This window comes from Scomber japonicus, chromosome 3 (genome assembly GCF_027409825.1).
Source record: "Scomber japonicus isolate fScoJap1 chromosome 3, fScoJap1.pri, whole genome shotgun sequence".
NCBI classification, from domain to species: Eukaryota; Metazoa; Chordata; class Actinopteri; order Scombriformes; family Scombridae; genus Scomber; species Scomber japonicus.
Window position 1 is genome coordinate 30,297,851 of NC_070580.1, and position 16,777 is coordinate 30,314,627.

A 16,777-nucleotide genomic window follows, 5' to 3' on the forward strand; every position below is an offset into this window, starting at 1 on the left:
TTTGTGTCATCCTCCTGGGTCAAGTTGACCCCGTCTGTTTTGACTGTTCCTTCTTTCCTTCCTTTCTTCCTTCTTTCCTCCCTTTCTTATTTCCTTCCTTCCTTCCTTCCTTCCTTCCTTCCTTCCTTCCTTCCTTCCTTCCTTCCTTCATCCCTCCTGTCCTTCCTTCCCTCCTTCCTTCCTCCCTCCCTCCTTTCCTTCCTTCTTCCTCATTCCTTCCTTCTTTCCTCCCTCCCTTCCTTCATCCCTCCTTCCTTCCTTCCTTCCTCCCTCCCTCCTTTCCTTCCTTCTTTCCTCCCTTCCTTATTTCCTTCCTTCCTCCCTCCCTTCCTTCATCCCTCCTTCCTTCCTTCCTTCCTTCCTACCTTCCTTCCTTCCTTCCTCCCTCCTTTCCTTCCTTCTTCCTCCCTTCCTTCCTTCCTCCCTTCCCCCCTTCTTTCCTTCTTTCTCCCTCCCTCCTTTCCTTCCTTCTTCTTCCCTTCCTTCCTCCCTTCCCTCCTTCCTTCCACCCTTCCTCCCTTCCTTCCTCCTTTCCTTCCTTCCTTCTCCCTCCCTCCCTTCCTTGACTCGAGGACAACAGGAGGGTTAATGATGCATTAACATGTTGGCAGTCCTTTAGTGTTGTAGCCATCTGAGATGTGACTCATTTTAATTGTACGTTTGGTAGTTTAATCTACTGAAATGTACCCTTTTTTATTTGTTTAGATGTTTTAAGTGTAAAATTTTAACCTGAATAGTAAGTAAGTAAGTAAGTGAGGCTTTGGTGAATATGTTGTGGCTACGCTACGTTTTACTTTTTCTCATGTGCAGAGTAGCATAAAATAGAAATATTCAATTAAACTACATTTACCTTACTTGTTGTACTTAATAATAATAATGATAGTAATAACTTTATTTATAGTGTCTTTTATAGCACCATTCATGCAGCTCAAAGTGCTTTATATTTACACAACAGTACATTAACTCAAGTACTGAAGCACAGTTCTTGAGTTAATGTATTTTTCACCACTGTTTCATTTAATTTATAGACTTGAACAGCAGTTTAATAACTCTGAGTCCAGAATCTAATCTGCTTTCCAAGTGTGAATCATTTTAAAGGACAATCTGCATTAATCAACACTCAGCACTCAGAGCCTCAAGGTTTAACAACATTTTAAGAAAACATTTTTTTTATAGATAATTAAAGGAACAGATTGACATTTTTGGAAATTTGCTTATTGTCTTTCTTTTTAAGAGTGACATGAGACTGATATTAATCTCATGTCTGGGTGTTAAGTTCAGAGCTGGAGTCAGGATGTGATTAGCTTAGCTCAACATAATGATGTGAAGCCGGGGAAACCGGGTTAGAAACCAGCACATTTACAGCTCATTAATTAATATTGTGTATCCATAAAAAAGGAGCATAAAAAATGTAATAGCAATAGTATGGAAGCCCAGAACTCAATTATTTTTTTAATGCTGTTATCTTGGGATCATGAGTTAATAGAAAAACAAAAGGCTGATTTCTTCAGATAATGAGGTAATTTAACATGTGATTCATCACGGGTGGAGCTCATCATCATTTCTTCAGTCCTCTCTCCTCCTCTCCATGTCTCCTCTTAGCTCAACGATTAAGATAAAGCATACAAAGCCCTCTTAAGGACACAGGTTCATATCTGTCATATGATGGGTCTTCTTCCATCTCTCCATCACATGCTTTCCTTTCTTTCATTAAGTCTAATAAAACTGAAATATTTGAAAGGTATTATTTGGTAATTCACTTTCATGAAACATCACATCACATTATGACCAGGAGTTAATCAACCTGCCATTTGACCGTGACACAGATCTCATTATTAAAGGTGCTGTTAATAATAATGGATACTCCTTGATCCTGACATTTTCAGCTTGAATCAGTTGCTACAGTTGTCAAGACGCCATCTATATGCTGGCATGGCTCTCCTGATCTTTGATAAATATAAATAAGAATAAACAACCTTTTGTTTTCTTGTGATGACGGGTTGATTATCTCGTTATCTTGAGATAACAAAACTCATTTTCTGGAGATAATGAAATAATTTACTCGTGATCTTGAGATAACAGCATTAAAGCCGGAGGATTGAACTTTTATCTCCTCTTTCTGGCACTGAAAGCAATTACAAAAATACTGTGTCCACATTAGCTAACGCCATAGACGCCACTGTAACCTAGTCCATCGCTAACGGTGTGGCTGTAAAATGGTGGATAAATTGTTTTGAGCGTCACACAACCTCCATGAAATTACTCGTTTTACTACCAGAAATTGATCTATTTGGTCTGAAAAGATTTGGAAAGTGTAGAAGAGCTGTACGATTAAATTATTTTATCCCCATTAGCTTCCAGTTAGCCCAGCAGAGAGCTAACTGGAAGAACAGAGCACACGGAGTATTAATTAATCTGGCCAGTGCGGGAATATCACCACCCAAACTCTGAATACTGTGAAATACAGAGAGGTTTACCTGGTGTTAAAGGTTTAATCCGCATAGTTTAATAAATCTAAATATTAACCAATTTAGAACCAAATCCTGAATCGACAAGCTAGAACCCAAAATGTTATAAGACGGGAAAACATTTGTGGACACTGATTTGCAGTGGAGCAAAATCAGAGAGTATTTTCAGTCCCTTAAATATATAGACTAAATAAAAAGACTGCCTCCTGGTGTCTTATAGGGCTCCAAGCAACCGCTGAGTCTACTGATGCCTTGTGTTGGCTCCACATCAACCTCACAGAGTGCTCCACTGGTGGACAGGACTCTGTTAGCGTTGCTGATTAGCGACAGGCTGTTGTCTTGGAAATAGTTGCTGCTAACAGATCTTGTGCTGTGCATTTCCTGAGCCTGCTGAGGCTGGAGCCAGAACAAGACGAGAATCAAAAACCACAACTGTCAGAGCACACAGAGGAGAGCCGGGGCATCGACACAGAAAGAGCCGGGTCACAGAGACGTGTGTTGTGTGTTTTTACTTCTTTTTTCTTCCTTCAGTTTGATATTCACCGTGCAGAGTTTGACACTAGAAGACTGTTTTTACCATCGTGTGCTGAAAGGGAAATGTCTCTCTGCAAAGTGTGCTCACCTTAAATTGGAGTTTATGACATCAAAACTAGCTTGGAGGAAATCCTGGTCCAGTATTCAACTTATATGACTGTGAACTTAAAGCCTCCAGAGCACAAAAATGAACCAGAAGTTAGACCTAAAATATCCTAAAATATTTGTATATTCATTCTGGATATTCCAATGATGGAGAAACAATTGATTACATTTTTTATTGAGGTAATTTAACCTATTTGTTGAAAAACCAAATGAGATGAGATGATTTTAAAATGAATAGGAGAGGCTGTCTGCACACTGAAATTTGCAAAGACTCATAACATTCACATAAACAAGAAATACATCTACATATAGAGAAGAAAATGACAACCTAACCTTCACTGAGGAGATAATGTTGCAATAAAACCTTTAATGTGTGGACATCCTTTCCTTTTACTTTGTAGCTGCTGGTTTTTCCTGCACCTGTATCCAACTAAGGCTGCACCTGCACACTTTGTTTTTGCTAATAGCATTTTTATGTCATGAAAATGTCCGGAGGGGATCTTATAGGGGAAATAGGGAAATATGCTGATGCGAGTATTCATAGTGTGGTGCTGATATATTTTCATGGGAGCTGTAGTGTTTTTCACATTAACAAGTCAATTAACCCTCCTATTGTCTTCGGGTCAAGGACCAAGGAGAGCAACAGACATTAACTCATAATGAGGTATAATTTCATTTAAATGAGGCTTTTTGACCATCATTTCCAAAAATATGTGTAAAACCTGTTATAATAACTCAGAATGAAGCTGGGTTAAAAGGTCTAACACAGAATTGGGTAATAATTTACACCTTATGAATAAATAAATGAATAAACTGTCAAACCAGATCAGGTTGATGGGGACTGAAGGGTTAAAACATATCACAAAGGTTTCACTCTTTTTGAATGACTGATGAAAAAAGTGCTCATTGGGAGAGGTGACGTTGAGGTTTGAGCTTTTTATATAAAGACTTCACACACATAGAGCATGAGAGTTCAGACACTCAGATACAATGGGTGACAGTAAATATAGTGCACTATATAATAAACAGGGAGAGATTTCAGACAGCCTTACTTTTATAAACTGATAAAATCACATCACTGCTGAGGACTTTGGGCAGAGGCAGGAATAATGTTTCAGTGTGTGTGGAGGGAACATGTGGAGCACTTGATGGAGTCCCCAATGAACACAGCAGGGACATGAAGAGTCCACAGGCAGGCCTCAGTCAGGTTCAAAGACAGGATCTTGTTAGTTTTAGGCCCATATTGCTAACCTGAGGCCACCATGCCGCTGTGTCTCAGCTGGTTGTCAAGGCAACCAAGAAGAGAGCGAGAGAGAGAGAGCTAGAGAGAGAGTTTGGGTTTTGGCTTATCTGAGTGAACCGCAGCAGTTTTTTTTCCTCCCCTGCATCTCAGCCCTCTTTCTTCTCTCTGTTCAGTGGCTGGGGCAGCTGGTGGGAGGCGGTGGGTGTTGTGTAGCTTAGCAACTCCCTTGGTGGATGGCGATTGATATGCAGCTTTGTTCAAGTGTCTCTCTCTCTGAGCCAGAGAGGGGGACGCCTGAACAAAGCAGGCCTTATTGAAGCTTCCCCTCCTCCTTCTCTTTGCCCAGGCACAACGACGTGGGAGGACAAATATTTCAGCTCAAAGGAACCGAGACTCAACTTACAGCAGCGGTCCTGAAACTCCGACACCGCCATCATCTGTGAAGAGGCTCCAGGTGGCTCCCAATGAAACTAAAGCATTGTGGCTTTCATAGCATTCAAACACAAGCTGTCCATGTACTCTGAACTTCTTAATTTGGTGGAAATAATCCTGACTCAACTCTGTAATCAACATCGACAATCTTCTTATAAGACTTTATCTAATTAAATAATTCAATGTTGGGTCTAATCTGAGCACTTGGGGTCTGTGATATCAAAAGTAATTGATGTAAGCTACACTTAGGCTGAACTTCAATAGTTGTTGGTGATAAAAAAGCAAAAACAGTCAATAACAACCTCATATCACCTCATCCTCAATTTCCATTCTTGTCAGAATTTTCTTAAAGGAACATTTCGTGAAAATGTCTTTTTTCTTCCCAGCTTCCCCAATATCAGATACAACGATGGATATTAGTTTCATCTCTGTTTGGTCAGCACAGAGAAAGTTCAGAAAGGTGTTGCTTCCATACAGATATATTGGATAAAGTATGATGTAGTGAGTTATGTTGGATTAATTTAAGAGCAAAGATAGCACATAAAATTATATAAAAAGACTCATTTCAAACCAGCTACTCCTCTGATAACTCAAAACTACAACCCATCCCAGATTTCCAGAAGAGTCGGACCTACTGTATTAGCAGGTGACACTTCATACAAATGTCTAATTTCTGGTCCTGGATGGTCAAATATGAACCAGCTCTGGCACAAACATGACGCAATAATCAGCTAAATATCCTCATAGCTGTTAGAATTCCTCCACAATGCACAGATGTTCTGCTGGAGTGTGCAGCTAGCAGCTTCAAGCTCCATCGCTTTCATAAATTACTTTCTTTTTTAACAGGGGCGGAGCTTCGGGGGGTGGGGGGGGGGGGGGGCTTCTGGTACCGAATTCACTTTTTCTGAACAGTGACTTCAACCATCTGCTGACTGTTTTCGTTTGTTTAGTCATGATAGTTTGATCTAATCTGCCTGTTTTTGATGAGATGCGTTTGATGTCTGATGGGTTTTTTCTAACTCATAATATCTGTTAATCATTTTAAGGCACAAATAAATAATTCACTCAGTAATGGATGAATGTACGAATAAAATTGCTTTACTTCATTTAAACCATACTTTATAAAAGTCAAATTACTGACAAATAAACTAATAGCTCTTCAATTACAGTAACGTGAGTAGCCTACTTGTAATCCGTTACTTCCACCTCTACTTATTGTTATATATTTATTTTTATGTGCATTCTTTTTTAATAATTTGTTAATAAGGACCAAAATAAATCACTGTTAATACCACTAATGTTTGTAATAGTCATACAATGCAATAAAATGAAATTCTGCACACGTGAACCGTTTAGAAAACTTGGCCTTGACTCTGGGCTAAACCCCGGACTTGGTCAACTCCTAGATCTGCCTCTGGTTTTGAATGAAAATTACCTCGACTTAAGATAACAAAGACCCTGGTTTTTATTAAAGTTACACCACAGAGAAGTTATATAAACCCAGAAGCAGGATTTGTTACACCTAGCTTAGCACTTAGCCTGAAATACTGCTATCAAAAGGTTAAAAATAAAACCTTCCACAGCTGTCAAGATACAAATAATTTACATGTTGTATCTTGTTTTTTTGTGCAGGTATATACATCGAAATGTAAAGAGGAGACTTTAAGCAGCAGTAAAAACTACAATGTCTATTTTTTTATTTATTTGTGCCAAGTTATTGTGAGCCACAGATTCATATCTTGTGTGCAGGATATTATCTTGTCGCCTGAAGACAATATAAGATTCATATCCTTTGTGTTTCATCTATCCACAAGATGGATGTTTTAGGTAGATTCATATCTTATCCTGTGTGCAGTACATTATCTTTGACAGTATCTCAGTCTATTAAGATATAAATCTGGTAATAATAAGATAATAATAATATATGGCTCAAGATATGAGTGTTAGGCGACAGATAGTAGATTGCGTGTCACTGTCAATACACTACAATGTATTCACAAAGTTATAAACATTTTCTCCTGGAGGAAAAACACATTTTATAGATAAATATATTAAAAAGGAAGAAAAAAAAGGCTGAGAAAACCAGGAAAATAGTTGAGTAAGTAAGGAATTCTTGTCTGCGCTCCCCAGCAACTGGTCACAGAGCGACTGTGTTCATTATGTCTGCAGAAACTCAAAGGCCAGCTGTTATTGTGAAGCTGTGACCTTCAATAATTGAATAATAACAAAAAGGAGCGTCACAGTCAAGCATGAACGGCTTTCTCCTTCAGTGGGTGTTGGGAACGCTGTTGCTGCTGCGAGGAATTCTTTCCAAAGAAGCTCAGAGTTAACACGAGCCATCTCCCTCCTTCATCCAATTAATTCAGATGTGATTTTTTTCAGATGTTTACAGTTTTAGGCCAGAAGTAGCCCTCTAATACCAGGAAACCCTCCATTTTCCATCTCTGTCTTCTAGTCTGTTCTTTATTTCGTTGTTTTGGAAAAACTTTTTCATCCCTCCATTGTTTATGCTTCTCCTTTGTCCTCTTTTCACTTTATGACTTTTCTCTCAGGGTTTCTTTGTCATGCTTGGCAGCGTAACATTTGGTTAAACTCTGACCAGGATGTTAGAGATGAGATTTAAATCTTTTCTTTTAAAGAAAATTCTAATTTTATATTGTCAGACAAAATATAAAAAGGAATTTATTACTTTCTCCAGACTGATTTTTGTAAAAACTTGCATTAGGTTTTCATTTAACAGGCGGCACAATGTGAGGACATTATGGGATATGGGAGGACCTGAGACAATATATGGTTAAGAGAGTCCGTTTTATGTGATCTAACTGAAATTAAAAAGTTTTCTTACTGTCAAAAAGAAAGTTGTACTGAACTGAATCATCCTCTATCCTGGGACTTAGGACAGAGGATGTTGACTGTAAAGCCCGCTGTGGCAAATTGACTTGATTGACTAACAAATCCCATGAAAAGACCAAAACCAACAATGTGTCTGTCCATCTCTAAATTATGACTTCCCAACTCCTGGCACACAGCCCCAAACCCTTTGGCTCCTATTCAAAAATGCTCCACAAATATATTGTTTAATTTATTAAAAGAAAAAGGCAATGTAATTTAGCTGAGAACTGTAGTTTTTAGCATTTGTTGAGATTTCATTTCAGCTGCCAATTAATCCACATTTGGTGTTCTAAGTAAGTATTTTGTGTATTTGAATGAAGATAAACTACACTGGCCTTGTTATAGAGCATCAACATCTCTACTGTCTGTATCAGTTTGTAAAGTTTATACCAGACATTAAAAAAACACAGAGAAGAAACTCATGATACAAAACTTTTTTTTCTTGATGAAAATCGAAACTTTACTAAACCAAAGTAACAAAACAAGTAAAAAAAAAAGGTAAAACTTCACACTGAATTGTTTGATGTACAGTAGTTTCAACATTTTGATTGATCTCTCATATCACCTCACTCCCTTTTTTTAACCTGCTGTCTACACAGGATGCACTTCAGTAACAGTTTGTGTTTCACACACCTGTCGCTATGACCTGAGGTGTCTTTATATGCTTCAGATCTACACGTTTTAAAATGAGCCATCTGCAGATGAGTCATTCTCTCAGGATCATCTTGGAAAATAATTCAATATTTACAATGCTTATTTGAAGGTAGACAACTTTTAACAAAGAAAGGTGGTCATGAATTGAGGAAACTTTTCATTCAACCCATTTAATGTCCACATTAGCTGAGGTAAAGGCTCAGTATGCTTTGTTTGTTTCTACCTGTTCAGACTGTTCACACTGGACAGTGAGGTGAAATAAAAAGAGGCGTTCAATCCCGTCCAATCTACTTCCATACCTCCACACATCTGACCAATCTCTGCATAAGAAAGGTGTGAATGTCAGATTGCCTTCTTCTGAAATATACAAAAATTGCTGGTGGTAGCTGGGAAGTGATAAGCACTTCCTTTGAAGCATACTGAAGCCTGAGGGGCATTTATCCTCAGGTAATAACAAACTGTACAAATCTTTAACTGTTTTGATGGTTTTTTGGACAAAACATAGCTTTTTATATCCTGATTGCTGCATGGTAGCCTGCTGGTTAAGAGGTCTGCTACATAACTGCAACGTCCAGCTTGATTCCAGCAGCATGTTGTTGTTGCATGTTGTCTCCCATCTCTAAAAATTCCCCCAAATATTATATAGTAGACAGTATATGTATACAGTATATATCCTCTAAAAGATATATTTTTAGGTAAGTGCTTTTGGAAGCTTTATATTCTCTGGCCTGTGTAGTCTCCAATGGAAAGGTCAGACAAGATGTAAGGTCCTTACGTACTACTTACTAGGTGCATCCTGTGTAGACGCAGTGTAAGTCAGGCGTATGAGCAACAACAGCAAAATCATATAAAAACATTTCACAAACAGCAGTCAGCTGTCAAAAGTCTCATTTAGTCGTCATTTCCTGTTTAACCGTCCACCTTCCTAAAATCCCCAAAACCCAAAATATCCAGTGTTTCTCTCCTGTACAGTACTTAGAGCAGGTAACACTAATATCCTGAATGAGCATTAGAACATTAATAATAATAACTATAACATGTGAAATGTATCATAAAGAAACTGAAACAATAATGAGTCCTAAAATAATGGGATTAAATCCATCACAAGGGGACAATGCTAAACTCCTTTTTTAAAAGAGTCTCGTCTAGTGAATATAATGATCTAACGCTAGTCAGAGAAGTTTCTGCTTCTACAGTGACTTTACACTGTCAGTTCATCCAGACTGAGATTAAAGGATTCTTCCAATTTATTGCAAAGTAGTTCTTATTTTGGTACTTTTGTCCATCGTTTCTATCAGTAGTAATAATGATGGGAAAAAGAAGTGTGAAAAACAAATGTAAATGGTTCCTGATTGACATGATTCCCCAGATTAAATGTAATATTTAGAACAATTGTATTCCATTACTTTAATTTAATATAAAAAGTTATAATTTAAGATCATGCCAAACTAGTTGATATAGTGTTTTATTGAGAATTTAGCGTTTTTAAGCAAGTTTAATTATTTGGTACAAAGTTTTTATGGTTATACCACTTTGATATTTTTGCCATACTACTTATATTGAGTCCACAAAAAAAGAATGTATGCATGTTATTCATACATTTATTTTCACATTTTAATCCCTTTAAATTTGACTAAACCAGATAGACACCAAAAAACCCGTCATTGACTCTGGGGGAAACCATTTTTCTGAATCTGGCTTTGTGAACTGGGACATTATTATGGTGAAATAGGAAGTTGAAAGCCCTCTGTTGTCTGTTTATTATTGTGTACTGTAGCATTAAGTTTTCTTTTCCTTCACTGGAGCTAAATGGCCTAAATCAAACCATGAAGAACAGCTCCAGACATGGGTGGATGGTTTCTACTCAGTCTGATGGTCTGACTGCTCATGTTTCTTGACCTGTGTACAGTTACGATTGATAGTTGTGATGGACTAAAGTACAAAAATAAGAACCAAGTTGTAATAAACCTAAATGATCCTTAAAAATGACACGTAGTTAAAAGCAGTTCTGGATCTCAGCAGGGCGTCCCGAGAGCTACTGAAGAGTCTTTAGCCCTGTCGTAGCAGACTGCCGGTTCTGTTGCCAACACACCCTTCACGGTGTCCTCTTTACTGGAGAGAGCCAGGGAGGGTGGCGAGAGTGATGTGGGCGAGGAGACGGTGGAGGTGGCGGCGGTCGAGGCAGAGGAAGCTGAAGAGGAATTGCTGTCGGGAATGCACTCATCACAGCAGCAACAGCAGCAGTCCATGAAGGCCTGACCCAACGAGCGACAGAGGCACAGCAGCAGCACCGGTGTCGCAGAGCAACGCACGAACAGCAGGAACTGTCCGATCAGACTCAGCGCTGACAGAGCCAGAGGAGGGAGGGCTGCGGCCATGGGGACAGAGATGTAAGCCAGGGTGATGTTACAGATGCTCTCCGGCAGGTTGCACGTGACGTACAAGATGGTGAGCGCCATCACAGTAGAGCGCAGCCTGTGCTCCCTCACGTTCTGCTTCTTCTTTGTCGAGGAGGAAGACGCAGAGGAGGTGGAGGAGCATCTGCCGGTCACCTTTTCACTGCCGGGTTTCTGCATCTCATGCTGGGCTAACACCTGCCTGGTAACTAAGTCGCAGGCCAGAGTGAAAAGAAGTGGCAAACAGATGTAGCACCCGAAGATCCACCACATCCGGGCCTCGTGGTAGGTCAGCACCAGAGAGTAGATGCTCTCTGGGAGTTCCACAGACGGCTCACGGACACAGATATCCACCACGAACGCCTCCTTTCGGGCTCTAAATGCAGCCATCAAAGAGCCTCCCACATGGCTCTGCTGCAGGTCAGTGGGGAGCGCCGGCAGGCTGACAGTTTCCTGGAGGAGCTGCCACAACAGCAGCTCAGGGGCCGCCAACACCATGGAGCCCATCCAGATGACGGACAGCTTGGATAAGATGGACTGGCAGGGCTCCACTCTCGGCGTGTGAAGGGGCCCCGGACCTGTGGCCGCGTGGAAACGATCAATACTCAGAGCACAGAGGCTGAAAGTGGCCACACCCAGAGAGGTTATCTGATGGAGAGATGACAGAGAGGTGACGGAGGTGGAAGTTAATCACACAAGTTTACTGGGGCAGAAAATGATCTTTACAGAAGTATGAGCCATTAACATGAACAACTTTTAGATTGACAGGTTATAAAATAATGCATGATGACACTTCCTGCATGACACTCGTTTTTATATAGCTCTTTAATTAACAATAAAAACCCATTCCATGCTCGGCTTACATTTATCAGGGATAGAATAACAAGAAGTCCGCTGTAAATATAAATGTTTAAAAGCCGTAAGTGAAGGGGTTCTTATCATAATCTGTTGAGTCCATTATCTGTGCCCCGTTCTCCTTTGCAGGGTCGAGGAGGATGAAGACTCTCCCAGCTGACATTGAATGGGCGGTTAGACAAACAACCATTCACACTCACTCTAGAGTCTCTAATTAACCTGTTCTGCATATGTTTGGACTGTAGGAGGAATGATTCAAACCTGAGAACATCTTGTTGAAAACCTTTGATCACATTTCAACTCCTCCTAAATCACAACTTCTGTTTTTTACATTTCTGTTTTTTGTGCAGATTAAACAAACAAGATGCTGCTCGTTAATTAACAAGCTTTAAAAGGTGTTGTAGGTGTATTTTCAGACTTTGGACTGAGCCAGGCAATCTGTCTCTCTCTCTCTCTGCAGAGCATCGAACTCTCAGAAAGAAACACAGTAAAGCATATTCCCCAAACTATAGCTTTATTAAAGCTGCAATGTGGGTGTTTTGTGGATGTTTCTCTACATACAGAAACAGGAGACTTTTCTGGATAATGTAACAATCCTGTAGGTTTATTTTATGGCCCGATGTTTTAATTGTTTCAGAGATATTGTGTTTATTCTATGCCAATTAATAAATAAAACACTATAAATACTACAATACCCATGTGCCTCAGCTGTCATTGCTTTGGAGAGGAAGCCATTCAGAGGCTTAAATTTAAAGGCTTCCTTTAAATTGGCCTTGTTATGCTAAACTCTTGGCGAATTAGCCAAAACTACATAATGAGAGCAAGGCTGTGAGAGAAACGTTTTCCTTGACCTTTAGAAAACAGAAGCAGTGACACAAAAGGAGTCACGGAGGGAAAAGAGATGTTGTAACAGCTTTTAGCCTACAGACTGGAGACACTTATTGGTGCCTCGTGCACATTAAAGTCTGCGGTTTTGATCCAAAAACACAGACTCATCATTATAGAGTCTTGTCCTCCCCCTCTGAGTGCTTAACGACCTCAAACCTTTAAGACACAACTCGAGATAATTAACACAGAGCTCTAATTAGCATGAAAATAGTTAAACTAAGAGAGCAGGGAGGCAGCTGGCACCCTGACCCGCTTTAAACACCGCTCAATACAACGCTCCAAACTGCTTAAGAGCGTTTTAGCAATCATTAATTAATTAGCAGGAAACTTATTCATTCATTAGCATAAAAAAAACCTGTGAAGGAGCACAGAATCGAGGGGGCCGGCAGCCTGACATCGTTAAGGACTGCCTTGTACAAGCTGTTATTACAAATTAGTAAACCTCCAGTGATTTAAAGCTCTGTAGGCGCATGGAGCCGTTCAAGAGCCAAAAACAAGGACTCCACAGGCCGGCTGGGTCTGAGTCCAGGTTCCAACAGGAGACGGATGAAGGCACTGAAAATACAACGGTGGTGAGAAGAGCTCTAATTTATAACTCTAAACTAAGCTACTGATTGGCCGAGCTTTCAACTTAACTAAGATGATGCTCAGCTCTAAAAGGCTGGACGATATAGGTCAATATTATAGTTAACCAACTTTCAGCAGAGTCTTATTATGATATAATCTTCCTGTTGTCCAAATTAGGACTACGACTAACAATTATTTTCATATCAATCATAATAATCTGTCAATTGTTTTCTCAATTAGTCAGTTAGACTAGTTCAAATGTCAGGAAATGGTGAAAAATGTTCATCCAAGGCCACAACTCAAAGACATTAAGTTTACAGTCATATAGGACTAACAAAATCAGAAAATTCTCATATTTATGAAGCTGGAACCAAAACATTTTAACATTTCTTCTTTCAAAATGACCCAAAACACTTCATCAATTCATTTAATTATCAAAATTGTTCATTTTTTGTCTATTGACTGAATGATTAACCATCGCAGCTCTACTTCAAATCACACAAGAATCAGTCCAAACACAGAGAAACAGATGGATCCATTGATTTAAAGGTTGGTGGTTTGATTCCCAGTTCCTTCTGTTCACTCTACCAAATCAATGTACTGTAATGTGACATATTATATCAATATTGGACACTGTTCTTATTAATATTCTCATGATGATTTCAACTACATCTTCACCGAACCTGTTGGACATCAGGTGACTTAAAGGCGCAAAATCAGATGTTCAATTATATTTTTGGAAACTAGAGCAAAAAAAGTAATGGAGAAAAAAATCAATATCACCTTTTATTCTACCAAATACCTCAATACTGTCTCTAGTCTCATATCACTTTATCAATATAATATCATATTGTGCATCCTTATCAGTCTTATTTAAATAAAGCATTTGTCTCATGGAAATTCCTCTGGAAAAAAACAACAGCTTATAAATTTAACACAACTATCTAAACCCAAACAACCACCTCAAAGTGTTTCCTCTGTTTTCACTATAGATAGCAGATGACTTATTGTTTGCAGAAAACTTCTCAGGAAAGTCTTTTATAATTATTTAAATCTGTCTTGTTTCCTTTTATGGAGGATTTCATGTTGTTTCAAAGAATGAAAGTTTGGTGGAGAATCACTAAATCCTGATGCAAAAACACTGGGTCTCAAAATAACTTGAAAAATCTGTAAACATTGTCTTTAAGATCTCCAAATTCAACTCCTACATGTCCACCCAAGCTGTTTTTCTGTAATAATAAAGAACTTCTGTGTCTCAACTTCTGTGTAATCTTGATTTTCCTCCTTTTTGTTAGACGGAACAATAATGTTATTTTTTTCTTTTATCACCAAGCCTTAATTTTGGATCTCTTTACTCTGAATCTTTAAATAAACATCCAAGTTCCTGATAATTGCGCCTCTGTGTTTCATTGTTTGGTTTCTGTGAGCTGGAGAAGAAGGGTCGCTTCATGCGGGACCCCGTCCTCCACTGATGGTTCACAACAGACGACTGAAGGGGCCAAACAGTCAATAACAGCGGGTCTGTTGAAAGTGAAGACTGCTCACTGAGGGTGAAACTGTGGAGCCACAAGACACAAACAGGCCATTCATTTCAGACCTGGATGTCTCTGACTGTCTAAACGGGACTGACTGAAGTTAATTATCACGTTAAATTGTTTAGGTTCTCTCTGCCTCACTGTGGCTGGAAGATATCTCAGTTTTGGCACAGATAGCCTACACACCACTAAATCTTTTAGTAGCATTTCGTTTTACTCACAGTGTAGTGAGTTTACACACTGAGTTAACTTGTGCTGGAAGGAAAAGTCGATTCAACAGTGACTCAAAGCAGTGACAGAGAATTTATCTTAACTTGATTACTTAACTCTTTACTCTGGTTATAGTTTATCCAATGTGAAGATTTACAGCTTTTCTTTGTTTTAAATCACAGTGAACAGAACATTTATGAGTTTTGGACATTCAGTTGTATAAAACAAGACTCCACACTAACTTAAAGGGAGAAGAAACAAATGCACACTGTATTCACTTGTTCCATAAAGATCCTTCACAATGTTTCAGTCACCTGTCACAAACACTCTGCAGGTGTGTAATTTGTAATTTTATTTTATTTAGACAGGGACAATTCACAATAAAATATTACCCTTGTATAAAACAAGGAAGATGCATTGTGCCAGGTTTTAACAAAAATTGCTATTATCCACCCATAGTCTCTGGGCACCTAAGTGGAATAATACATTAAATTAAATTAAATTAAATTAAATTGATGATCTGTGAGATATACTATACACTAAAACAAAACAAAAAACCTCCAAGAGGATAATAAGATGGATAATTAGATCCATCTTAGAAGATTAAAAATCACTAGATGCAGCACTTCAGTAAAGTAGTAACATTGTGTAAAACTTGGTAGTAACTGTTGCTATAGGCCTAGTTACCTGTTGTTTTAAGCATTGGTTTAGAAAAGTGTTGACCAAAACTTCTTCATAAAAATATAAAATGTAATTTTTAGGTATTCTATTTTTATTTCATGTTGTTTCACTTTGATGTTTATTTATTATTTATTTCGATTTTATTTTATTGTATTTTACTCAACATGGGGGGAAATTGAATGATATATTCCTAATACTATTATTAAATGACATAAAACTTCAATAATTTACATTTTTTCCTGATTAAATGAACTTTAAAGGAGTCATTAAAAGTTTAAAAAACATTCAGCTCTCTCACCTCCAGATAGGGCACGAGCCGACAGGACAGGTCTCCTAGCAACCTCTTCAAGGTGAGCTCGTGGAAGACGACCACGGGCAGGCAGAAGAACAGCACGAGGAAGTCCCAGAACGCGAGCCCCGCGAGGATGCAGTTCCACGCGCTCTTCAGGTAGAAGTTGTGCCACACGATGCACATGAGCGCGAGGTTGCCCACGATGCCCGCGGCGAACAGCACGAGCGCCAGGAGCATAACGGCGTACGCCCAATAGGAGCCATCGGTAACCGGGAACAGCGGGTTGAGGAGCCCCGAGCCCCGGCCCGATGAGGTGTTACCGGGTAGGGCGGAGATGAACCGGGCGGTGCGCTGCGTGGTGAAGTAACCACCAGGGTCATCCAGCCGCCGGGGCTGCCCGTAAGTGGTCGAGGAGTGCGGGTCTTTTTTCCTGAAACTCCCGTCTTTGGCTCCCCGGGCAACTCGCTTCAGGGGGGCCACTCTCAAACTTTCAACCCGGTGCAGAGAAGTCCTTCCCGGGGAGAGGGGCGCATCTCTCCCTGCAGCATCCTCCGCCCGCTGCGTCTCCAGCTCGGACCCCGGCTGCACATGACGGAGCTCCGCAGTCCGGAGAAAGAGGAGCAGAAGACACAACACCGGACGCATATTTTGTTTGTTTTGTATCCTTTTACCGTTTAACTAAATATAACAAGTCCGTGTTGTTATCTCTCTCTTTCACAGACATGTGCTGCAACAAATATTTCACTCCTGAAATAAAAAAAAAGTTCATGAAACTTTAAATGACTCTCTCTGTGGTGCTGATGGAGAAGTTGTGAATCTGCTGCTGCTCAGACTCACTTCAGCACTTTTCATTCACTAGCATCGACACATTTAATTAACAAAGAGCTTCCGGTTGGTCACTTCACAATAAAAGAAAACACTGACTGTGAGAAAACAGTGAAGCCTGTTTTTCTTAGTCAGGAGAGGATGCGCACTGATTACATTTAGACAACTTTTGTTTTTTTAACAACTTTGACAAAGTAAAT

General features: G+C 39.5%; 1 protein-coding gene across 1 annotated transcript; it reads right to left on the bottom strand.

Moving 5' to 3' along the window:
- Positions 1–10,329: 10,329 nt before the first annotated feature.
- gpr37l1a (G protein-coupled receptor 37 like 1a) lies at positions 10,330–16,397 on the bottom strand. Its single transcript, XM_053316532.1, has 2 exons — positions 15,759–16,397; positions 10,330–11,372 (listed from the first exon to the last, which is right to left on the bottom strand). The coding sequence occupies exons 1-2, from the start codon at positions 16,395–16,397 to the stop codon at positions 10,344–10,346; spliced, it is 1,668 nt and encodes a 555-aa protein (XP_053172507.1). The 3' UTR covers positions 10,330–10,343.
- Between the last annotated feature and the right edge of the window lie 380 nt (positions 16,398–16,777).

Coding starts and splice junctions, on each gene's coding strand:
- gpr37l1a (XM_053316532.1), bottom strand. CDS start 16,397: ATGCGTCCGGTGTTGTGTCTTCTGCTCCTCTTTCTCCGGACTGCGGAG. Junction 11,373..15,758: donor GGCTCGTGCCCTATCTGGAG/GTGAGAGAGCTG, acceptor TCTCTCCATCAG/ATAACCTCTCTGGGTGTGGC.